Below are 27,089 nucleotides of genomic sequence, written 5' to 3'. Positions count from 1 at the left end.
AGCCAGGTGCCCCTAGTCAATGACTTCTTAAAATATTTGTGTAATTAGAATAGCTAGCTACCCCACTAAAAGAAATTGGTTAAAGAGAATACTGATGGGGAGATAGCACAATAGTTACTTAATGGTTACCATTTTAAAAAATGGACTCGATGCCTAAGACAAATGGAGATTAAAAAGCAACAGCCCCCTTTTTAAAAAATTAAGTATTTTATTTTTAAGCGATCTCCACATCCAACATGTGGCTCAAACTCACAACCATGAGATCAACAATCCATCAACCCAGCCAGCAAGGAACCCCAACAGCCTTTAAAGGGAGAAATTGTAAAGTTTTGGAATATATCCATCAACTTGACATTGATCCCCCCTACCATCTTAAATGGCAAAACGAAAGGTTCAGGAACACTCAGTGAAACCACTTCCCTTTTTTTTTTTTTTTAAAAAGACCCAGCCCACACAGGAGTATGAAAAACAAGTTGCAATTTGGGGAAAATCTGAATACAGACTGGATATTAAGAGTACATTATGGCATTTCTGTCAATTTTCTTAGATGTGAAAATGGCATTACACAGTAAAATAGAGATGCACAGTCAAGTATTTTTGGAGTAAATGTAATGTCTGTAATTCAGCATGCTCCAGGAAAAAAAAAAGTATGAAGCAAATAAGGTAAAATGTTAACTGTTAATCTAAAGCAAACAAATCACCACAGCTTCATTACCTTTACTGTCCAAAGTGCTAAGCTTGAGAGCACAGAAGACTATTTACACATACGGTTTAAGTGAGGAGCATCAAATTCTTTCAGGATATCCATGCAGAAGCATGAGCTTTGGAGTCAAGGCAACCGGACTTAACTCCAGATCTTAGGTATCACTCACCTTACAGAACTGCGAAAGGCGTTTAAATGAACTAATGTTTGTAAAATGCCTAGCCTGATTACAGAAGCCGCTCCATAAAAAAATATTAGTTCCCTTCTCCACCCACCAACCCCTTTCACAAAGATAGCAAAGTTAGACAAGAAAAGGAAGACACTATTCCTGAACAAACACTAACGTAAATAATTGTCTCCCTGCCACTCTGAAAACTCCTGTGACTTCTCATCCTAACAGTACTTTCCTCTCCAACTGGTCACTCTTTGTATCTAATTCGCATTAACTCTTGTAATCACAGGGTAACTGATTTTTCCATGTTTGTCTCTCCCACTGAAATGGCATCTCTTCCTATGGGGCTCTGTTTTCCTTCATGTCTGTAATCTTGCATCTATCTTTGAATGGATTAATTATGAGAAAAGGGCATGAATCCTGAAGTGCAGGGGAGAAAAAAAACTCAAAGTCCAAATCAAGAGAAAATTTACCCCAGGTAGTCCACGCTGGCTGGACTCTATCTCATATTTGATTTTAGGAATTACATTTTAATAAAAGGCGCTCCTATAATGTGCAAGAGTGACCCAAATTGTAAAAAGTTCTGGAAGCATGCTTCCAGAAAGGAATGACTGACTTCAGAGGTAGAAGTCTGTGATAAGATCAACCTAAAGGGCAAGCTGCCAATAGAAAATGAATTAATCATGTTTAGGTGGCTCCGAAAGGCAGAGGAATGAGAAATTAAAGGAAACTGGCTTCAGCTCAATATAAAGAATTAACAATCAGAAGTTATTTATAAATGGAACCAGCTGCTTTGAAATATGGTGAACTTACCAGAAGTATTCAAAAAAAGGCACCAGATAGGAAAAGGAAATTCCTATTGAAGATGAAAGGAAGACTGAGCGACTGACCTGTAAGATGCCTTCCAGCCACAGGAAAGGAGCAATAAATGGATGTTTCACAAATATACACTCGAACCCCTTATGAGCTCAATGATCACACATAATATAATCATTTCACATCAGTAACTAAGACAGCTGGGTACACCTTTTTTTGCAATATTCTTTGTGGTACCAAGTATAAAGTTGGCACTCTACATAAAATGGGAAAAATCAATATGGAAGGTTATCTGTTCACTGGTTTAGAGTAAGCTATCTCTGATAACCATATCCTTGCAAGTCCTAATTTGTAGTATTAAGTATGCTCCTTTTATTGAAACCCAGTTCTTTTGTAATGTACCTTCTTTTTTCTTATCAAAGGCACATGAAAAAAAGGAGCAACTAAAAAACAAACTGTCAAACATCCATTTATTTGGGTATGTCACATAACCAGTAACATTTATGTAATGCCCAGAAGTTTACAACAGGCTTTCACACACATTATTGTATCCAGACACAGAGCTACTGGATTTGGTTCTCACAACTACCTTGTAAGTTAGTAAATCAAGTATCATCATGGTCATTTTAGAGATAAGAAATGGAGTCCCAAGAAAAAGGCTGAACTAAGTTAAACACATGACTCGTTGACAATATATACCAGAGTGAGGATAATATATTCAAGTTTTCTGACTCCAAATCCAGAACTCCTTTTGGCAGTCAGTGGTTCTCTATGTTACCTTGTACGAAGAGTCAATACCAAAAGAGACCCAGAAATTAATGTTTTTGAAGACCAATGATAGGTCCACAGTTGTAATGCCCAAACCCTATAGGTGATACAACTGAACTACTACCATTGCCTGTTTTTAATTCAGGGTTGGGGATGGAAGGAATGATAAGGGGGCTAGGATGGCACAGAAACACAAAATACTGAGGAAAGCAAGCTGTAAGTCACTTGGTTCTACCAGTAACTGTGGGCAAGTCATTAAATCTCCTGGCATTAGTTTGCTAAGCTGTAAAACTATTTCTGAACAAACACTAACATAAATGTTAAAAAGTTAAATTCCTTTCCAATAATTCTTGTTTCTACAGAGTTGGTACATACAATCTAATAAATACAAAAGAACTAAATAAAACTCTCCAACTAGCCACATATGAAAACCCTTTCCTAAGGTTTCTTTTACTGTTCCACAGTATTTAGCACAGTAAAAGACATCAGGAAAAGCTCAATCTACTTTGACTATTAAGACAAGGTTAACTTCAACTGAGGACTCCCCCTACCCCCACTGATAAAAGCACAAGAAAAAACTAGGACCAAGTATAACTTACAACATGTATTTCTTTACTTTATGAACATAAAATTCAACTAGAGAAGTCATTTTTAATCTAAACAATTCTTATTCTACCATTCTATCACAAGTGCGTGATTAAGATCCTTTAAATTTTAGCATGTTAAAAAGTGACAAATAATACATTTTAAATTTACCAAAATGATTTCCCGAAACAAATTCTAGTTTAAAAATGACTTACTATTTGAAGCTTGATTGTTTTCCCATCTAACTCTATAGTTCTTATTTTGAAATCCACACCAATTGTGCTGATGTAGCTTTCTGTATATGTATCATCCTGAAGAGAAAAAAAGTCAACAAATAAAATTAATGTTCAATAGAGGAAATAAGAAAATGTAATGTCAACTTATATCTACAAAGTCTGATAAAGTTTATAAGCCATAACATGTTGAGAACAGCTACTTCATCCCACTCCAGTACTCAGTTCATGTTCTGATTACAATATACTAATAGCAGTTTCTTTTTACCGAACATCTCTAGGCAAATTCTTTACATACATCATATCAAAAAAGGTTTTATATTTTCAATGATTACAAATGACTTTTCTAGTTGCTAATCAGCAAAATTCTTGCTCCCCTGACCCTCCATCCAATATATTCACCACAAAGAAATGCTCATGTCATTCTCTTCCAGTTTTTTTTAAGAAGTCAATTTTATTTCCTAGCTATTACTTATATATAATAAAATTGATCAATAAAAATTGAGATATAATACACATACCATAAAATTCAATTTAAAGTGCACAACTCAGTAATTTTTAGTATATTCCCAAAGTTGTATAATCATCACCATAAATTTAACTGCAGAATGTTGTTATCACCCTGAAAACAAACCCTGATCCTGGTAGCAGTCACTCTCCATTTCCTCATCTCCCCTTTGACCCCAGAAACCACTACTGATGTAATTTTTGTCCTTGTGGTTTTGCATATTCTGGGCATTTCATGTGAATGGATGTGGCCTCTTGTGTGTGGCTTCTTTCACTCAGCATGAAGTTTTCAAGGCTCATTCATGTTACAGTATGTACCAGTACTTTGTTCCTTTTTATGGCTGAATAACATTTTGTTATCCATCAGCTGATGGACATTTGGGTTGTTTCCACTTTTTGGCTACTATGAATAATACTGCTATGAACATTTGTGCACAAGTTTTTGTGTGAACAATGTTTAACCCAATAATAAACTTTTAAAATTACACCTGTTTTCCTCAAGTCATCTATTATGACTTTCAGAATGGAAACAAAACTTCTTTTTTCTTTAAAGTGAAAATGTGGGATGCCTGGGTGGCTTAGTCAGTTAAGCATTTGCCTTTGGCTCAGGTCATGATCCCAGAGTCCTGGGTTCAAGTCCCGTATCAGGCTCCTTGCTTGGTGGGGAGCCTGCCTCTTCCTCTTTCCTCTGCCTGCCACTCTGCTTGTGCCCTCTCTCTCTGACAAATAAATAAATAAAATCTTCAAAAAAAAAAAAAAAAAAAGTGAAAATGTTTGTGAAAAGATATGTGAACGGGGAGATCAGGCTATCACCACCCACTGAATAATCTTAGCCAGCACAAAGCAACATTTTGCAGGTACTCTGCCAACAAAGATGGGCCTAAATCTATTAAGAGTAGCCCTATCAAACAGAACTCTGATGATGAAAAGGTTTTATAAACTGTACTAGTCAATACAGTAACCACTAGCTAGTGAGAATAAGGAACCAAATTTTAAATTTTATTCAAATTTAATTAATTTAAATGTAAAAAGCCACAGGGCTAGTAGCTACCATAAGAATAGCACAGTTCCATGGTACTGGCAAAAAAAAAAAAAAAAGAATAGCACAGTTCTGGGGCTTCCAATTACAGTAACAGGAGAGATAATGGAACAAGTTTAAAGTCACCACAAAGAAGCAAAGTGACAAATCTAAAATGTTGGATAATCTATATGAGGAACTGCGCAGGTTCTGCCAAAAGTAAAAGACATGAAAAATACATAAATAAAAAAGGGGGTTGGAAAAACTCTAAGAAACTGAGCAGCAAACAACCAAATGGGATGTATAGACCATGTCTGAATCCTCATTCAAAGCAACCAGATACCACACTTCTCTGAGACAATCAGCGAAATTTATTTTGTAAGCGGACAATGACATTGTTATAAGAAAATATCCAGTTTTTATTCATTTTTAAGAAGATTTTAAGTAATCAAAGCAGCGTGGGCCTTGAACTCACAACTCCAAGATCAAAGGTCACATACTCCATTAACTGAGCCAGCCAGGCACTCTCAAAATGTCCAATTTTTAGAAATGCATTGTGAGAAGCATAAAGGAGTGAAAGACATATTTGGGATTTGCATTACAACACTCCAAAAAAGAGTAAAGGAAGAAATGAAAAGTGTGGGCAAGTCTCCATAATGTTGAATGTAATGTATCCACGGAATTAAAACAGATTTCTTAAGAAAAACTGTAAAATGTGGGGTGCCTGGGTGGCTCAGTGGGTTAAACCTCTGTCTTCAGCTCAGGTCATGATCTCAGGGTCTCGGAATGGAGCCCCACCAGGCTCTCTGCTCAGCAGGCAGCCTGCTTCCCCCCTCCGCCTGCCTCTCTGCCTACTTGTGATCTCTCTCTGTCAAATAAAATCTTTAAAAAAAAAAAAAAAAAAAAAAAAAAAAGAAAAACTGTAAAATGTGTCAGAGAGTTCCAAGTGGCTAGAGGTAGCCATGCTGACTTCCTCATATATTCACGTTTATACACATGCAAAAATCACTGGGTAAAAGGATATTTTTAAAGCACTGAATGAAATTTGACAAAATGCTGGTCTCCATTACTAGGTATTCATTTTTTAAAACTTACTTCTTTCTAAATGAGTGCCTAATAAGTATCAGGTACAACAGAAAGTGAACGAAGAACAAAGTGAGTGCAATAAATATTCACTTAGCACTCCCACATGACATGTATTTTGCTGTAAATACTATTAATGCTTTGTTAGAATTCTTATTTACGTTCCTAAAATTTGCCTTACTTGCATGCCTCTGAGCCACTGCACATTCTCTTCCTTCTGTCCAAATTTTCAACATTTCTTTATGCATACCTCCTAATCCCCAGCCCCTGGGTCATAATTTTTATTTATTCTTGGATTTTGAGCTCAGGAAATACTGACTGTCCAAACATTCTTTAACTCCCTGGCCAATAGTGCTCTCATAGCTCTTGTAGCTTATATACTTCTGTGCTCTCACAGCTTATATATTTCTTTATTATACTTTGTGCAGCTCATCTCTATTCTAGGGACCAGGGAATCAGTACTTTTTAAATGCTTCCCAGGCAATTCGGTGTGTAGGTAGGCAATACTGAAAACGTGTGATTTAGATCAATAAGCATCCCAAAGAGGATTTTCTTTAAAATACAGACACCTCAGGCTATAACCATTTTCATCAAGAGACTCCAGATTCTTCCCACATATCCAGCATTGCTGATCTAATACAGGGATGATTCCTGATTTTAATATTTGCTAACTTAATAAAAATTAAGTACTACCTAGTTTTAAAGTCCTTTAATTACAAATAAAACTGAGCTTTTCGTATTTACTGTCAACTTGTATTTCTTCTTTGGTGAACTGCCCGTTCGTGTATTTGCCCGTATTTCCATCAGGACAAACATCCTTTTCTTATTTAGTATGTAAGTATGCTTTATATATTGAGAATGTCATCCCTTCCTCATATATATGTTTTTTGCTAGTATCATGTTTTCTACATTTGCATGTGCTTGATGTTTATTTTAATGCAAATTTAACAATCCTTTCCTGATATGTTTCCATGTTAGAAAGTATTTTCACACAAGACTATGAGCTGCCTATGTTTTATTCTAGTAGTTCCGTGGTTTCACTAGCTGTTACATATAATACAATTATATATATTTTTAGGCGGGCCTGGGTGGCTCAGCCAGTTAAGTAACTGCCTTCGACTCAGGTCATGATCCCAGGGTCCTGGGATCAAAGCTGCATCAGGCCCCCGCTCAGCAGAGAGCCTGCTTCTCCCTCTCCCTCTGCTGCTCTCCCTGCTTGTGCTCTCTGTCAAATAAATAAAATCTTTTAAAAAAATTAGGTATTTTTAATTTTTTTTAAAAGATTTTATTTATTTGATAGAGAGATTACAAGTAGGAGGTGGGGGGGGAGGCCCCCTGCTGAGCAGAGAGCCCAATGGGGGGCTTGATCCCAGGACCATGAGATCATGACCTGAGCCAAAGGCAGAGGTTTAACCCACTGAGCCACCCAGGCGCCCCAGAATTATGTATATTTTTAATGATATTCATTAATATGGTCACTCATCAGAAAAGTCACAGTAAGTATCTGACATACTATCAAGCTCAAAGTGGTGAATTTTAAGTTTTCTAAACTTCTACTCTTCCTTTGAAAGCTTCAATTTTATTACAGGCAGCAAATGCTATTAGATTTTTTCCTTGAAATGAGTCTCAGTTCATTTGAGAAAATATCTGCCCAATGCCACCAAATTCTACATAACTACAGTTTGTCAGTTGTTCTTTCAAATAAAACAAAAAAGAAACAAATTTAAAAAATGGAAAAAGCAGCTAGTTCGGCTCACTCAACTATGTAAGTGCTTTTACTTTCCTCAAGGCAATCAACATACTTCAGTGTGCAGTACAAGCGCTTTATATGCACTCCTCATTTTTTTCACACAGAACATGTTAAAAAGAACACTCAAGGATCAAGATGTTTAAAAATTCATCATTCTTACTGTTCTCATCAGACACTCTGAAGTGAAAACACCCGCCCGCCCCATGAATAAATACAGGTAAGTACAGTGCCTACGTGTACAGTTTAGCACTTAGCGCTGCCTTACCATGGTGCTGAGACACCAGCAGTTTTACCCACCACTGCATCTGTAGTATCAAAACAGATATCAACAGTGACAGAGGCAAACGTCTTTGTCTTAGTACTGAGTAAGCACTTAGTAAATGCTAATGGTTTAGTATTATTAAGATAAAAGTTTTAATCTCACGGACCCTCTGAGAAAGTCTTGATTATCCCCAAGGGTCCATACTCTGAGAACCAATGACCTAGACAGTGAAAAGGAAAACAGGCTAAATCTGAAGGCAACTTTGAAGGCAACTGTGGAGTCTATTCAGTAGGTTTAAAGTTATACACCTGTTTGTAAAGTGTAGCACATAAAACACTACGCCACTGTCGGGGGGGGGGGGGGGAGAGTATGTACCAGGCCCTGCTTTTTCTTTTATTCTACTAAAATTTTACTTGACGATTCATTTTTCATCCAGTTACTTAAATACAGGGCAACTAACTGAACTCTACCAAGAGTATCAGACATTGTAACTTTATAATCATGCTTTGCTGAACTTTTTAAAAGCAACAGCATTTCTTCTACTTAACAGTCCAAGATATTATTGGGAACGTACACTTGGAGGCTTTTAAATATATAAATTCTGGAAGAACTATTTAATTCTGAATAAAATGGTTTGATCCTCTACCTAGAAAACACACAGAGCATTAATTTCTTTAAAGGCATTTCAATTTCAACTTACTGCAAACCTAAGGAGGAGGCAAGACTTTCCAACCCCAGAGTCGCCAATCAGAAGTAACTTGAATAAATAATCACTGCAAAAAGAAAAAGAAGATCACATTAATAAAAAGCATACTGCATTGTAAGTTCTACAACAAAAATATGGCCAGTAACAGATCACTTGAGGACCTCTAAAAGGCCCATGAATGGCTTCAGAAGCCAAACCTGCAACCAACAGCAGAAGCCCTTTTCATGAATCACTGAACATGACAGAATTTTTGCAAAAGTAAGATAAGCAATGCCACCCATGATCTCTTGAGATCAATGAACTTCTACTTCCAAGGAAAGAATGAGAGAAAATATAAGCAATGCATATGCCTGGAGAGCCCAAGAGACTTATGCTAGATAAATTCCACTCCTCTGCAGCAGTAGAATACAGGGAGTTAACTTTCCATTGTTCTTGTCAATGAAACATAAATCTCTCCTTCAAATTCCAAGACCAGATCATTATTTCATGGTAATCCTCCAATGTAGGGGCTTTTAATGATCCTTTCTTAGCATGTACCTGGAATTGTCCCCATTTAAAAAAAAAGAAGAAAAAGGATCATTTAACTTCTGAAAACCTGTATTAAAAATATTTTAGACTTGAGATGTAAAATCAAATGCTGTTTATATAAACATACAACTTTACCAACTTTCTAAGTTTGTATTAAAGCTTTCTTCTGAAAACTAGGCTCTATTTATGTACATTAACCTGCCAGGCCTAACTCAAAAACCAGCCCCAGGGATTCCTTCCAGGAGCAGGATTGCTTCCTGGACCTGAAGACAACTTACTGCCCACAGCCTCCCAAGGAGTCCCTCAGAGATCCTTTTCAACTTGGACCACTGCTATGTATTCTTTAAAGTAATTTCAAAAGGACCCAAAGCCCCAGAATTTACAGATTTTTAAAGGAAACCTATTCATGATTTTCAGTTTTGTCCTTTGTCATTAAAAAAAAAAAAAAATGATACTTTAACTTAAGATGAAACCTAAATATCACAATTTAAATTTAGATGACAATTATCATTATTTAAATGTAAGCAAGATATAAAACTTTCAGCAGTGATTATCTCTGTGGATATTCATAAACTGCTATCTAAGTTTACACAGAGATACAGATTACTTAAATTTTTTTAGGGTTACCAAGTTATTTTAATACACTTATTGTTCCTAATTATATCTGGGGAAAAAAAAATAGAATTAAAAAAAATCCAAAGTGCCCTTGTCAGCAACAAAATAAATCACAGAAGGAAATAAGAAGCTTTTAAACAAGTCATTAGGAAGGGGAGTGAAGCACAGGATGAACTAAATAACTATAACATCCTTTCCAGTTTGAGATCCTAAAGAAAAAAGGAGGGGAAGTGGATAATAATTATAAAATTTACCCTTAATAAATACCTAATACCAAACAACTTTTATTAGCCAATAAAGCTGCTGAAGTACTATTAGTACTACTGACACGCTCCTTAGACTAAATAAATTCTTTTTTTTTTAATTTTTTAAAAGATTATTTATTTATTTATTTGACAGAGATAACAAGTAGGCAGAGCAGCAGGCAGAGAGAGAGGAGGAAGCAGGCTCCCTGCTGAGCAGAGAGCCCAATGCGGGGCTGGATCCCAGGACCCTGGGATCATGACCCGAGCTGAAGGCAGAGGCTTTAGACCACTGAGCCACCCAGGCGCCCCTAGACTAAATAAATTCTTAAGAATGATGAACACTGAACATAGGCAATGAGTACACGGTACATGTTAACAAATTACATTTCACATTAGCAAGACTAATCTCACCATTAATACTACTAGAGTTACTTCATTTTTAACAGAAATTTAGAAACAACTAATGCCCTGAATTAACCAATCTCCCAGAGCACTGTGCCAGACATCCAAAAAACACCCCCGGAACTGGCCATACTGTAACCCATTACAATAAAGGACAGCACTGGGCCACAAATGTGCCTGAGGTATCATTCATTACCTTAAAGATCAACTTCTCTATTTCAGAGTAACCATAAGGCTGGGAAACAAAACCAGGAACGCTTCCTAGTAAGTGTGTTACAAATTACATTATGGTTAAATGAAATTAATAGTCAATTTTCTAAAAATCAACTTTTTCAATTATCACTTCTTTTTAACTTTAATATTATAAAATATTTAATTTATGAATTTCTGATAATTTAAGGTTCACAGCTATTATAAATAATATGAACAGTTGCACCCTCTTCTTTGCAATGAGATAATTATTGCTAAAGACTACTTTGTTCTCTTCCAAACAATCAGCTTTACTAACATAAGAGACATGAAGGAGAATGGGAAACAAAATCAATCTCACAGACTTCTTCCTCTTGTTGAATAAACATACCTGGAGACTGTGATCAACAGCATGTAACTTGTATTGGGACATTTAAAATTACCCACCACCAAAAAAATAGTAATAAAATACAATTACCTACTACTGTAGTACCTTATTTCTAAGTTATTAATATTCTGAATGTTCAAGAGAATTCAGAGATTTGAGACTGCTTAATAATATTCTCTAACTATAATTTATAAGATAACACGGTAAAAATGTTGACAAAAATACACAAATCTAAAAATAGAGAGCACAAGGTGAGAATTCTGGTATACAGTCAAGAATAATTTAGCAAATGGTGAGACTTTAAATGTATTCTTTTTTTTTTTTTTTAAGATTTTATTTATTTATTTGACATAGAGAGAGAAGCAAGAGCGAGCACAGGCAGACAGAGTGGCAGGTAGAGGCAGAGGGAGAAGCAGGCTCCCTGCCAAGCAAGGAGCCCGATGTGGGACTCGATCCCAGGACGCCGGGATCATGACCCCAGCCGAAGGCAGCCACCCAACCAACTGAGCCACCCAGGCGTCCCTAAATGTATTCTTCCTCTATTCCCCAAGATCTTGGATTAGTCTACAATATAATTTGACCTAAATGAAAAAACTGGATTATTCCAGTTTAGAAATCTATAGTCACAATTTTATTTTTTATTTTTTATTTATTTTTTTAAGATTTTATTTATTTGTCAGAGAGAGAGGAGAGCGAGCGAGCACAGGCAGACAGAATGGCAGGCAGAGGCAGAGAGAGAAGCAGGCTCCCCGCCAAGCAAGGAGCCCGATGTGGGACTCGATCCCAGGACGCCGGGATCATGACCTGAGCCAAAGGCAGCTGCTTAACCAACTGAGCCACCCAGGCGTCCCTATAGTCACAATTTTAATAATAGTCTTCTACTTTAGATTTTCTAGTAAATCCTACTCACTGTTCTCAAATGAGAACTTCCTCTAGTCTTCTTTTTAAGATTTTATTTATTTATTTGACAGACAGAGATCACAAGTAGGCAGAGAGGCAGGCAGAGAGAGAGGGGGAAGCAGGCTCCCCGTTGAGCAGAGAGCCCGATGCAAGGCTTGATGCCAGGACCCTGAGATCATGACCTGAGTCGAAGGCAGAGGCTTAACCCACTGAGCCACCCAGGCACCACCTCCTCTAGTCTTTTTCATGTCTAATTTACTATGACAGTGAATATTTTCTCCCCCTCAGTACTCGGGAATATACTTTTCCCCACTCTCATGTCTGACATAGCTGTCTATGAGTGTGAAGATAAACTGACTTATTCTGTGTATCTAAAATTAAGCATTGTGCCTTTTACAAAGCACATGCTAACAGATCAGAGAACATTTTAATTTTGCATTTTTAATCAGGGTCTCTTTCATTGTGAAATATAACTAAGGAAGATCTACAGCTATCACTGATTAACATTTCGGATAAAACTAGGTGAAAAAAATAGATGGGACATGGCATGTCAAAAGGACAGAGAAGCCAACATGAAAGTTCTATCATTGGTCAAGGCGGAATAACTAGAGCCACAAAATAAACAACCATGTACTGGGTTATAAGCCAAAGAATAAAATAAACATCCATGAATTCATACTGCTATCAATTATTAAATAAATAAATGGGAGAAGAGACCAATCTTCCTTACAGGAGTCTAAATAACATGTGTAGAAGGAATTAGAGAAGTAGAAACGTGTATCAATAGACCACCACAGTAAGAACTGCGGAAGGCAAAATCCACCGGTAAACGCTAAAAGTTGTGAATGAAACTTTAAGGAAAAACAGGATATTTACATGGCCTCAAAGTATGTCCCCCCAAATATTTACTGCAGTGGTGGCTTTAATGTATGTCCACCAATTCTTTGAACTGGACTTAATTCCATTTTGTTGAGTGTGGGCTCTTAATGACTGCTTTCTAAGCATACGGAAAGGGAAATACAGTAACTTTACAATGGAGAAACCTGACAGACACTACCTTAACTGATTAAGGTGAGTATCACCAAGAATAAGTCATCCTGATATCATGTACGCTCTGATATGATGTAGTGAGTAGAGTGCTTCACCTCTACAGTATCTTTCCCAAAGTCCATAACCCCAGTCCAATTATGAGAAAACATCAGACAACTCCAAATTGAAGGACATTCTACAAAATACCTAAAAGTACTCTTCAGAAGTGTCAAGACCATGAAAAACAGACTGAGAAATTCACAGACTGATGGACACTAACACATAGGTCAACTAAATACAATATGGCATCCTGGACTAGATTCTGCAAAAGAAAATGGATTGTGGGGCAAAAATAAACCAAGTGAAAAATTTTTTGCTATCAGTTTCTCCTATAATTCAATCCATGGTCTATTTAGCAATATTGGAGATTCTTTATTTCCATTATTTGAGATCTGGACATAATCTTGATATCTCTATCATTTTTGCATACAAGCACTAACAGAAAATTTTCTATACCTTTAAAAAAGACGCTACTGAGAGAGTATGAAGCATTATACTATGCTACTGCGAGAGTATGAAGCATTGTACTTTTAAAAAGTTACTAAAATAAACTTTGGTTCAAAACTGTACTTAGGGGCGCCTGGGTGGCTCAGTGGGTTAGGCCGCTGCCTTCGGCTCAGGTCATGATCTCAGGGTTCTGGGATCGAGCCCCGCATCGGGCTCTCTGCTCAGCAGGGAGCCTGCTTCCTCCTCTCTCTCTGCCTGCCTCTCTGCCTGCTTGTGATCTCTCTCTGTCAAATAAATAAATAAAATCTTTAAAAAAAAAAAAAAAACTGTACTTAGGTAAAATGGTTTCCTTCTCATGAAGTTGCCAAACTGCATACATAAAATATGTAGTAAGGCATTAATCTGCTTATGTCTGAATCTAAAATGCTACTGGTGGGGCACCTGGGTGGTTCAGTTGGTTAAGCGGCTGCCTTCAGCTCAGGTCACCATACCAGGGTCCTAGGACTGAGCCCCGCATCGGGCTCCCTGCTCAGAGGGAAGCCTGCATCTCTTTCTCCCTCTGCCTGCTGCTCTGCTTGCCTGTGCTCTCTATCTCTCTGGCAAATAAATAAATAAAATCTTTAAAAAATAAAGTAAAATAAAATGCTACTGGAAATTCTAAAATCTCTAAAAAGACTGTTTATGTGAAACTCTCTGATGTGAAACAATTACATTTTATTTAGTATAACCCCATTTCACATTTTTAAAAAAAATTTCACATACATAAAAAATATGGGGGGAAATGGATACTTCTAAATTTTAGGATTACAATTGATATTTTCTTCTTTATACTTTTTTCAAAGTCTGCAGTAAGCTCTTATTACTCTTACAACAAAAAAAATGTTGAGGAGGAAAAAGTGTTAATTGGAGGGTTTTTCAAAGACTTAACACCTTTGCAAATTTGTTCAGTGTAACTGTCCTAACAGAAATGATTTCTAAGTAGGTAGAGAGTAGGATTGAGGTTATAAGCAGATAGCACTGGCACATTCCCAATATAGTCACAAGTATATGAAATCAACTTTTTGGGTTAAATGAAAAACATTTCTTTCTTCTTTTATGAAATAAAATTTATCAGATACAGGTCACATGTCAGTGAATATTTTATAAAGGAAAGTTGACTAACATTAACAAACTTTCATCACCCCAACCTTTGGAAGGAAGAAAAGACAAAAGTAAAACAGTGGAGGACTATAACATAAAGTTGTTTTTATCCACGCAGTACCCCCCAAATACAAATTTCATAACATCACCTATAATATAAATATACCTTAGAAAAGGCCTACTATTTTCAAAAGTTCAGTGGAAAGTAAATTTTTTTTTTTTATCTGCAAATTCACTGGCATGATGGGAATGGTATTTTTACCTTTTTATAAATATCATATTTGAGAATAGCCTAAAACTAAGCTCACATATAAAATTTAAAACAGGGCGCCTGTGAGGCTCAATGGTTAAGCGTCTGCCTTCAGCTCAGGTCATGGTCCCAGAGTACTGGGATCCAGCCCGGCATTAAGCTTCCTGCAGTTCTCCCTCTTCCACTCCCCCTGCTTGTGTTCCCCTTCTTGCTGTCATTCTGTCAAGTAAATAAAATCTAAAACAAAATTATGACTATGATATCATGACACAGTGGCCAAATTTTAATTCACTATTAAACTATACACTATTAGACTTTGGGGTATAGAATGATTAATTAAAATTTTGGGCTGCAGTTAATTGTGACTAACACCCACTTTTCTTCCTCACTCATTTTAATTATGCTCCACAGAAAAGAATTCAAAACTGACCATCAGGCTGGAGAAAAGAGGTAAGAACTTTTCGTTCCTTCACATGTTTCTACATTGTTTGAATTTTATAAAGCACATATTAATTACTTTGAGGGTTACAATAAATAAAATAAACCTCCAGCTATGGACAAAAGCAGTCTATTAGTCAAAATAAACAGTCAAAATAATCATCAAGAATCTGAGAGTACAAGAGCCATTCCTCCAAATTTAAGGAAATAGCCAAGCAATTCTTTAAAAACTGTCCCCATAACCTACTCCTAAAGGTTACACATTTTTGATATTTAGAGACAATCACTTTTTCCAGGTTCCACTTTAGCTCTGTTTAGAACAGTGTTCTAAAAATTTGAAGCAGGAATTCAGAAAGCAAAGGAAAGTCTGGTAGTGCTAAAGAAGTCCCAAGTCATTCAAGTGGACAAGAAAGTAGATAGATAGTCTCACAACCTATATAACAAGTATTTGCTGAAAACTATGCCAGGGAGAAGGTGTGTTATCCTCTACCTTTTCTATCTCTCAAAGCCTGCGTGGGTTTTAGAGCTGGAAAGACCTGTATTTGAATCCAGACTCCATCACATACTAGCTGTCAGATCTTGAAGCAAGGTACTCATTCCCTACCATGAGCCTCAACTTCCTCATCTGTAAGAGATTCCATTAGTACCCTCTATCATCCAGTTAAGCTTCTTGTCAGGAATAGAAGTAATAAGAATTAGGCATTAGAAATATTTAGGAATAATGCCTCTAAAACCTGTAGCACAGTATCTGTCACAATACAGGAGGACAGTAAGTGGCTATTATTATTATTATTATCCCCTTCTCCAAACTGCAAGGTAACTTGATGAAAACCTTCAAGTGCTTTGACAAAAACTTTGAAGCTATTTACCCAAGCTTCTGTTCAAATAGCTGAAAAAATATCATGAGTTCACTACTGAAATCTAAAGCGAAAGTTTAAAAATTACGCAACTAACAGTTGTTAAGTACTATGATCACACCAGTCACAACTCCCAAAGCCTAGTAACACATAAGAGTAACAGGGTCTGTGGCATTGTGCCCTCTCCAGCAAAAGAAAGACAGTTCTCTGCTTCACCTGCTTTTACTCACAGAAAGATAACCATGACTTCTTAGGCCCCAAGTGTCAATATTCAAGAACAGGCAGGAGGGTAGAAAAACTGAGAATGGATGCAATAATTAACTTCAAGCCTAAAGAAGCTTTAAATATCAACCCAGCACAAGATGTGAAGAAAATCAAAGACCATAATATCTACCTTGTAACATGTACTTCACAAACCCTTAACATTTCTAAAAAAGACCTCTCTAATCATTAATTTTAAAACAAACTGACCACAGAAATGTTAGTCACTTAACTGGTTCAAATTTTAAATTCCTAGAGTTAAGCACACACACTGAATTAGAAAAAACATACTACGACTGTGAAATCACAGGCCCTTGAGTTAAAATTCCAATTCTGCTATTTACTCTGAAAGCCCTTAGGTAAGCCATTTAACTCTTCTCTACCTCTGTTTCCCCATCTGTAAAACTAGGACACTATTTCTTCATGGGACTGAGAGAAAGAATTTACATACATAAAATTTATGGCTGGTGGTAACAACTCAAATTCTTAGTTGTTGACCACATCCCACTACTAGCACCAAGGGTTCTGGAAAATCCTGCTGCTCAACGGTGCTCTGTTACTCTCCAGCTAAATCAAACCTTCCGTTAATAATAGAAATCACAGGCCTTTTCTCTAAATCTTTTGCACTATTTTGCCACTCTATTCTTTGAAAGTATCACAAGATTTAGTCTGTGCTAATGCTATGATACTGATTATACTTGTCTGAGCATGAGTCATGTTCTTAACTAATTGGTAAGGACCTGGGAGCAGAGTCCATGTTTCATAATCAAAAAAAACACAACAACCCCCCCCCCCAACCCTTAGCATAATCTTTACTGGTGACAGAGAAAAAGCTGGCTGTTTTCTTTATCAAGCTTTCTTCTAAGATTAAATTAACTCTGAGTGTGTGTGCATGTGTGTATACACACATATGTGTACGCATTTACTGGAAGATTTTTTAAAAATCTGTATTGAAAAAACTGTTAGACAAAAACAGACATAATTGTGTGATGATTAATCATGTGTGAGAAAAGCTTTAAAACTGAAACCACTTGCCATTTGCATATATTCTAACACCCTTTATTAGATTATACATGTCAAATAACATCTGCATAGTACTGCACAGTTTACTCTGGAGACTCAGAACTGAAGTGGTACTAATCATATGTTTTGGATAAAGAAACAGGCTCAAAAATCACAAATAACTTGCAGAGGTAAGTGGCAGTCTGAACTTAAACCTAGGGTTTGTAACTCCAAATGAGTTTTTTATCACACCACTTTCCTTCAATGATTTATTTTATATACTTAGATGATAAAAATGTCAGTAAGTTAAATTATACATATAAAAACCTATCAGAATGAAATCAAACCATCTATGAACTGGCACACAGGACCTGACCAAATATAAAGAAAAGTGTGATTTACTGTTTAAATTAACTTAGAACATTTGCATTAGTAGAGAATAAGTTAGCTCAGCTCAAAAAGCATGGTAAATTTTAGAGTTCAGACTTCATTAGCTTTTAGTAAGTGATGAACCAACTGCTCCTCATGAAGACAGGTGCTACCAATCTACAGAGCACTAACTACCCACAGCATGTATTTCACAAAGCTGCTTCAAATGTCCTTTTGTAAACCTAGCTATTCAACTATTTTTATAAGTTCCATCAAAAGCTTAAGACTATTAACTTGGTTAGGCATTTATTCTAACTACATCCATATGCATTCTGAGATAGTAAAGATACTAAAGAGATGACCTATTGCTCTTCATGAGAACACTAATGGTCTGTGAAGTTAGTATGCCTCTGTTTCAAGGCTCTTGGAAAACTTGGAAAACAAGGCTCATGTATTAAAAACTTAATGAGAAACAGAAAAGTAGCATTTTATTTATTTTTTTTTTTAAAGATTTTATTTATTTATTTGTCATAGAGAGAGAAGCGAGAGTGAGCACAGGCAGAGTGGCAGGCAGAGGCAGAGGGAGAAGCAGGCTCCCTGCCAAGCAAGGAGCCCGATGTGGGACTCGATCCCAGGACGCTGGGATCATGACCTGAGCCGAAGGCAGCTGCTTAACCAACTGAGCCACCCAGGCGTCCCGAAAAGTAGCATTTTAAAAAAAGAAAAAGAACAGAACAGGTCATCAAAATAAAGCATGCCCAAACACATCTCACATTTTAAAACGAATTAGTTCAGAACACCAGATTTTAAATTGTCATTTTCAGGTTTGCACTTTTATGCAAAATGTATGAGCATGTACGCATAGAAGGAACAGGTTCACAGAGTTTATCAAATGCTCCTAGGAGTACGTAACCACAAATGGGTTAAGAATAACTGCCCTATATATCCAAAGAATACAAGAACACTAATTCAAAGGGATACATGCACCCCTATGTTTATAGCAGTATTTGTAATAGCCAAGATAAGGAAGCAGCCCAAGTGATCATCGATTGATGAATGGACAAAAAATATATAAAATATGAATTTACATGTAATGGAATTTTATTCAGCCATAAAAAAAGAATGAAACCTTGCCATTTGCAACAACATGGATGGAGCTAAAGTATAATGCTAAGCAAAGTAAGTCAATCAGAGAAAGACAAATACCATATGATTTCATTCATATGTGGAATGTAAAAACAAAACAAACGAGTAAAGGAAAAAAATAAGAAGAGACAAATCAAGAAAGGATTCTTAAATATAGAAAACAAACTGATGGTTACCAGAAGGGAGGGGCGTGGGGGATGGGTGAGATAAGTGATGGGGATTAAGGAGTGAATTTGTTGTGATGAGCACCAGGTGACGATGGAAGTGTTGAATTACCATATTGTACACCTGAAACTAATATAACACTGTTAAACTAGCATTAAAATAAAAACTTTAAAAAAGAATAATTACCCTCAATCAAGTTGTTGGAAAATATCTATAGGCAGAGTGGAAATGACAATAATTCCATTTAAGTACTATTGTTATTCAAAGGAAATACATTCAGACAAGCAGAATCCATCACTGTTCTTGGAAAACTTCAATTACATCATTCAACTTCATCTGTAAAGCTCACTAGTTTGAAGGGCAGACTGCATTAAATACCCTGTGTAAAGACCTTATGCCAAGCAGCTAGCACACAGAGTAAGCACTCGTTAAATACTAGCTACTATTAAAAAATGGTGTTTCCACATGTGCGCAAAGACACTTACATTAACACTTCTTGTCATAATTAGGAGTCCACAAACAGGGAACAGAGTAAAATTAATCAGAACCTATCACAACCTTGGATTTAATAAAGCTGAGTGTTCTGGTCACCTGAGCCAACCAGTCACAAAATTACCAAGGAAAGCTTCATTTCCTACTTCTCCTTTGTACCCCATTTCTTTAATTTAATTATTAAAGTCAGTCAACACACCAACACTTGTTCTCTTGCTCCTCAAGTCTATTTTTTTTTTTTTCAAATATCACCCCACCGTTACCATTTCATAATCTGAAACACAGAGCAGTTCCAAAGAAAAGCAAGACCTAGGGGTTCTTCCCTAAATTCTATTGTAGACATCAAAGAAGCAGTATCAGCTCCACCTTCTACAGGAAAACAGTGGAATAGTCTGACCACTCCCTTCTCCCTGCAAGATTAAAAAAAAAAAAAAAAAAAAAAAAGGCTTTTCCTAACTCTATTATTAAAACTCCAAAATTGAGTTCAGACAGAGTGGTAAAAAAAACTCTAAGTGACACATCTAAAATACATCTCATGCGCTGGCATCCTATACCCATTTTTTGTTTATTTTCACCTTGAAACAAAGTATTTTTTAGCAAATCTTTAAAAAAATCTCAGGGCCCCTGGATGGCTCAGTGGGTTAAAGCCTCTGCCTTCCGCTCAGGTCATGATCCCAGCATCCTGGGATCTACCCCTGCATTGGGCTCTCTGCTCAGCGGGGAGCCTGCTTCTCTCTCTCTGCCTGCCTCTCTGCCTAGTTGTGATTTCTGTCTGTCAAATAAATAAATAAAATATTCAAAAAAAAAACCCAAACAAACAAAAAACTCGGGGCGCCTGGGTGGCTCAGTGGGTTAAAGCCTTTGCCTTTGGCTCAGGTCATGATCCCAGGGTCCTGGGATCGAGCCCCACAATGGGCTCTCTGCTCAGCAGGAAGCCTGCTTTCTCCTCTCTCTCTGCCTGCCTCTCTGCCTACTTGTGATCTCTGTCAAATAAATAAATAAAAATCTTTAAAAGAAACAAAGACAAAACTCAAAAACTTTAAAAAGGATTTTATTAGACCTTAAATATTTTCATATATTAGAGACAAAAGTAGATAAATTAGCAAAAAGAATCTATTCTTAATTATTAAAAATGAAATTATTACAACTACAAAGAGTAAAACTATCCTAAACTTACAGTCAAAAGTGGCCAAGAAAACACATGTACACAAGGGACTGCTAAAAGGATGTGAATATAACAAAATGTTAGACCACAAATTACTAAGATTGCTTCCAGAATTAAAAAGATTGAACTATCTAAGACATAAAATTACTTATAAAGCAAAATTCTCTTCAAAAGTCAATTAAAGAGTCAATCAAAGCACATCTGATTCTGAAGCTCTTCCATCTTTATTATTTTTTAAACATTAAAAATTTTATTTGGAATATGTAAGAAAGTGTCAACTCTCATTTTAACTTAATTATGAAAAAGAAATTTTTAAATGCAAAATTTCCATCATCTTCAAATGATCTTACAAGATCGTCTATTCACACAAAACTCTCTAAGATTCATTCTGCAGATTCTATAGAGCTCCTAGAAACTTACACTACCCAAAGAATCATACTTGCTGATTCTCTACAGACATTAAATCATATACCCTATGGTGAGAATACTGGTTATTATTCTTCTTTAAAATTTTCTGGATTTTTCAAACCACTACCAACACCACCAAAATGTCATCAAGACAACCAACAAAAAAGCAACTTACTTTTAGTTGATTTATGCTTTTCTAATTAAGAAAGTTCTAAATAAAAATTCTATGACAGCCAATTATGACATACTTATTAATGAAATTATACTGACACACAGACAACAAAACTAATTAAGCTGCTTTTACATTCAAATCCTTACCTTAAAAAAATATTAATTCAAAGCACACTGCTGGGGGGACAAAAAGTCAAATGTTCCTGAAGTCTACTATGACAGAAGAGCAAAGTTTAAAAGACTGACTAAATCTTGAGCCATAATCTTAAACATCACTCCAGAGCCATATTAAAAAAACAAAACAAAACAAAAACAACACATTTACTATAAAATTTTTCTGCATTAAAGAACTACAGTTGATCCAAGTAGACTACTACAGTCCTTCCTATTATAGTTAACTGGAATATCCATGATAGGTAAACATACTTTATTAACACATTCCTTATAGATGAAGTAGCCAAAATTATTTCCTTGACACTAAAAAAAATCCACTAAAAGCTAATGGATTAGAAAAAATGTTTCTGGAATGAGAATAATGTTAAGCATTTCTCAACCAGTGTGCTGAAATAATCACTGCCTGCTTCACCACCTAGCTCAGAAAATCAAAATCTTTCTTCAGATCTCCAGAAAAATGAAAGCTCTGATCTTTTCCATCTTTCCACTATTCAGATCTCACTTTCAGTTGCTTTTTCTTTTTGTTTGTACTTGAAATTCAGACAAATCAGTCATTACCCTTAATTTCTACTATAAAGATAACCCAGGGTTTTCATTTCTCCCTATTAGCCAAATAACACAGAAAAGGGACAAAGGGACAGCTTAAAATTTAACCTTTGACTGATGTATTTATCATCCTCACTCCCAAAACAAGCTTACAATTTAAAGATCATAAAGTAAATTCAATAAAAAAGCTACCTACAAGTAATCCTATGTCAACCAATAATCTAAAATCCTGTTCCTTTTGAGAGAATCAAACCTCTTTTGTCAAGAACCCATTTTCATTACTAAATTCAGTGGCACCCATGAAGCAGTTTTAAATGTTTCTAAAAGGAATAAATTAGTAGATGATAACCAAAACCAAGGAATATTCAGATTGGACTTTGAAACATTATCTAGTATACTACCCCCCCTTCACATTAGCATATAAGCGTATGCTATAACACATATATTATAACATATAATATACCCAACATACACATAGCTATAAATGGTAGGTATTAAGACAACATCATGGAATCATGAAAGGCACTCACCCATTAAAAGTTTGAATTTAAGAAAAAACTTAAGATTTTAAAGTTCAGAACAAGGTATTAAAGTAAATAGACCTGTATTCGGTGATAAAACTCTAAGAATTTCTTTCCTTCTTTTCTCTATTTTCCAATTTTTCACTAATTACTTTTATGATGGTAACAAACTTCATTAAAGACGTAATGAAAAAACTGCTGAGGTCACATTGTTAAAAATCTGCCTGCTGGATGCCCTTGTGACCTTCTCCAATAAAATGTCCAGCACCTTCCCTCCAAATAATTTTCAGTAATGCTCTTACAAAGGTTTTTCCAAACTCCTATTTTATAGACACAGTCTAGAATATAAATATAGTAGGCCTGGTACTGGCCTAGTCAATGGCAGAACAAGTATAAAAATGATTTCTGGGTTTGATTCTGTTAAGGTCATTAATCTGACCGATGGTTTGGCACGGTTTTACTTAAAAACTGCTATCACTGCCATTTATTAACAAGCCTTCCTTCCTCCCCCTTGAAAAATCCTCCTAATTTCCCTACTACTTCTCTAAACCTATTGCTAATAATTCCCTCAGAAGTCTCTTTTCTATATATTTTTCCTGAACCCAACTAGCCAACCACAATCCTCCATCCTCCTCTGAAATCTTGTTGCTCCTCTCCATCCTGCACATGTGGAACAAACTAGATCTACTGGTATCTGACATATATAACCATCTATTTTCTATAGCCCATTTTAAACTCCTTGAGGGTAAGGATCATATTCCTAAATCCTAGCACTATAGGAATGTCATACGTGATAACGACATATACCACTTAGAGTGCTCTTATGTTTTCTTTTACCTATACTCGAATTTCACAACTACCCTGATAGGAGTAACGACTCCTACTATCCTATTTTACAAAAGGAGAAACAAATTCAGAGGCTAATTTGTCATGGTTCTGTTCAACTAATCCTAAAGATCTATTTATAGTACTATATGTAGCAAATATAAGAAACTCCCTGAAAAGAGGAGGTTTACAAGTCTCCATAAGTGGCAAATCCATGTACTTTATTGCTGCCAGGAAAACCACCAAATTAGGGACCTCCCTGATCTCCCTAACCGTGCAAAACCAACTCTGTCCTCCGAATCCTTGATAAAGAAATTAAAAACGGCCAGCATAGCAAATATGGCTATGAGAACATTCAACTTCTTAAAGTATATAAAATTTTAATGAAATACAGTGGCTTCTGTTTAGTGCAAAGGGGGACATTTCGGCATCAAACCACCGTATTACAAAACTTGAAGTCAGAATGCATTTTGCAAGAGCCATGTGATACACACATGACAGCTAAACTGATGGGTGGACCTTTTAGGGGAAATGTTTAGCAGTAACTGACCAAAGGAGCAAATATACTCAGCTTTTAAAATACTGATTTTTACTTTAAAAAGAAGTATTCCCTCTTTCCCCCAAAGCCTTCTGATGCTGAAGAGGCATACTAATCAAATCTCCAATTATTCATTAATTTATATACTAAACTGAAAGAGATTTTAAAGGGCAGCTAAGGAGCGCCCAACAAAGTCTTCCCAAGAAAAGTGAACACCAATTCCCAGGAAAGGTGTCAGGTGTGTCACATACGCTGTGGTGACTTCTTGAGTAAGCAAGAAAAAGAAATGCATTAACTTTTCATGACACGTCATGGAACCTCACTCCCTATCTTTGAGCATTCAAGCAGGTAACCCAAAACCTACAGATCATAGACCCCATTTGTTTCTCTTTCAACTTGACAGCAGTCGTCCTTTAATTTGATAATATCAGAAAAATGTTCTTAAGTCTTAGTTGTTATTTCCCGACCTACAGAAAATAAAATGACTTCAGTGTCCTCTAAAAAAAAAATTCTCACAAATGTCCAGGTTTTCAGGAAGGCAATGGGCCCCCTGAGTTTTTGAAGAACTCCAGGAAATAACTTAAAAAAAAAAAAAAAAAAACCACTAAAAATTTAAAATCTCTTCTCACCATCTACTCATTCCCCTCAATCCCACGCAGTCCTGAAAAACATCCATATTACCTGCAACCTGGCCGGAAGGGTGAAAGAACAGAGCCAACAAGCTCAAGATTTACAAGTAAAGCTGGTTTCCACCCTGACGATTCTGACAGCTCCGCAGAGTGCGGGCGCAGGGTCTGACAGTGCCCTCTAGGAGAGCTCTCCCACCCTAGCCTCTCCCCTTAAAAACAAGTCTTCCTTCAAAAGTCACTGCCTCCGCGTGAAGCTACCCCTTCCCACCGCCCCACCGACTCAAAAAACGCCCCAACACCCTCAAGACTGCTCCTCCGCACCGGTCCGACACTCAAGGCCTTCAACCTGACCCGTCCAGGCCCAGGCGGCTCACCCCTCCGGCCCGACCCCTCCCCTCCCCCCGGCCGCCCCTTCTCCGTCAGACAATGGGGCCCGACTCTCGGCCGCCAGCATCTCCTGCCCTACGACCCTCACCTCACCGCAGCCGAGGCTCCCACCCCTGCCTCAGCCCTCCTCGCCCCCCTTAAGCTTTTCCAAGCTGGCCCACGGACCCAGCCGACCGGTGCTCTCCTGCACTCACTATTCGGGATTCATGCTGGACATGTCACTGCAGCTGCCGCCGCCGCCACCGCCGCCCTTGCTGCTGCAGCCGCCGCCCTGACTCTTCACGCCACGGGTAACCGAGGGAGAGGAATGATATAGGCTGTTCCGGGAGAGCAAACGTCTTTCCCCACTCCGTCCCCTTAGAACACAATCAGCAGCCGCCGCCACTCAGCTATCGCTTCCACCCAAAATGGCCGCCGGCGAACCAGGAAATAGGAAAGCCTTAAACCAAGGGGTCTTTACACAGCACAGAGGGCGACCGCACCGCGCGGCACGCCGGGAAAGAGAGTTCGAACACCCAGTGGGCGCTGAAGACCTACGGTGCGGCGCGGCAGTCAGGACTCAACTTCCCGCGAAGCCCCGCGCCCATGGCGCATGCGTATTTGAAAGCTTGTCGCCCGCCCCATTCCCCACTCTCTCACCTCCCCCTCTTGCCCCTCCTTGCTTCCCGCCCCGCTGACTCGCTGCCTAGGACTTCGCTCGGACTCCCCCTAGCGGATTGGCTAAGACCGAGCGGCCCTGGTGATGTCATCAGTGAGACGTGGCAGCCGGGCGAGTCAGCGCCCCAAGGGGGAGGGGGAGGGGAAAGGGAGGGACAGAGGGCGGTGTCGGCCACGAACTGAGGATGGGGCGGGGGTGGGGGTGCGGGGGGTGAACTGGGGACTCCGAAGGGTGAGAAGAGATGGGTAGAAATCGAGGGACAGCCTGATTGCAGAGGCGGGGAAGGAAGGGCGGCTGGAGTATACGCCCGGCGGGTCCTTCCGCCTGTGAGCCAGCCTGAAGCTTGAGCTTTCCTGCGGATCCCAGGACGTCGGCGATAAGGACTAAGGACGTAAGAGGAGTCGAGGGGCCTCTGTAGAGAACTTCAGGTCTCTGGAGAACACGAGGCTGTTCTTTCAGTTCTCTTCCTTACTCACCCAACCCCACTGGATCTGGTCATTGTCCAGTGTTGGCCACAGACCACACTACCAATTTCTCTTTTCATTTTTTACCATTCCTTTCCCACGCGGCTCTAATCACCTCAGCCTCTATATTACAGGAGCCTCCGAATGCAGGCTGCCTCTCATCTCTGTCCCAGACCCTTTGCACACATAGCCAAATTTCTCTTCCTGAAAAAGCACTTCCATCATGAACCCACAATTTTCAGTGGCTCCACTTTTCGGGGAAGCGATGCAGCGCGAAGTCAGCCAGAAATTTAAGATCTTCCTGCCCTGGTCCCAGACCTCAATTTGAACCGTAATTTTAGTTATTTAATGCTGAGCTGTTCTGCAAGATTGAAAAATAATAAGCGAGGGAAAGAAGCAATTCATCACTACCTAGTGCCTAGAAACTCCGGGAGTAATAACATTTATAAAACTAAATAGTGTTAACTCTCTTTAATCAGCTCAGGAATTTAAATCTCCACTAAACGTTAACATATTATCTTGAATTGCAAAGGGCATAGTATAATACATTGTCCAAAGTTTATCTTCCAACTTATCCTAAGAACCAAGAAATTATCTCCCAAGAGTGATTGCAAAATCACTTTAAATTCTCGTGACACTATAATATAGAAAGAAAGCAGTTATTATTACCCACTTAGTAACTCTACTCCTTAACCCCCAAATTCCACCATGTGCCTTTGCTGACAACCTCATCAAACAGCACACTAGCATTCCTTCACATGATACTGGCTTCTGAAATGGTCACCACACCAGAAGTACCCTGAATGGATCAATGGCAGACATCTCCCCCCCGACCCCGCCAAAAAAAATTATTACTCTGGACTCTTATCCCTTCTTGCTTACTGTGATTTCACAGAAGAAAAACTCAGAATCTCCAAAGAACTTAACCTGAAATAAAAAATGGTTTGTTAACTTGTCTTTCCCATTAGGAAGTACCCATCAAACCTCCTTTAATTATCTATTTCCTTTCCCAATAAAGAGTTACCTCCTAATTACTTTTAACTTCAACGAGAGAGTAGTTGTAAGAATTAAATAAAA

The 27,089-nt window shown here is 37.7% G+C and overlaps 1 protein-coding gene across 1 annotated transcript in view; it reads right to left on the bottom strand.

Annotated features, from left to right (window-relative positions):
* The window catches only part of RAB1A (RAB1A, member RAS oncogene family), a 30,598-nt gene extending 5,223 nt beyond the window's left edge, over window positions 1–25,375 (bottom strand). Inside the window, exons 1-3 of the mRNA XM_047745264.1 lie at window positions 25,085–25,375; window positions 8,598–8,670; window positions 3,260–3,355 (exon numbers count right to left, since the gene is read on the bottom strand). Of these exons, the coding sequence (XP_047601220.1) occupies window positions 3,260–3,355; window positions 8,598–8,670; window positions 25,085–25,107 (192 nt within the window). The 5' untranslated portion in view covers window positions 25,108–25,375. The remainder of the gene's footprint in view (window positions 1–3,259; window positions 3,356–8,597; window positions 8,671–25,084) is intronic.
* Window positions 25,376–27,089: the final 1,714 nt, after the last annotated feature.

The sequence above is a fragment of the Lutra lutra genome, chromosome 9 (genome assembly GCF_902655055.1).
Source record: "Lutra lutra chromosome 9, mLutLut1.2, whole genome shotgun sequence".
NCBI classification, from domain to species: Eukaryota; Metazoa; Chordata; class Mammalia; order Carnivora; family Mustelidae; genus Lutra; species Lutra lutra.
This window is presented reverse-complemented; position numbering and strand designations above follow the sequence as displayed.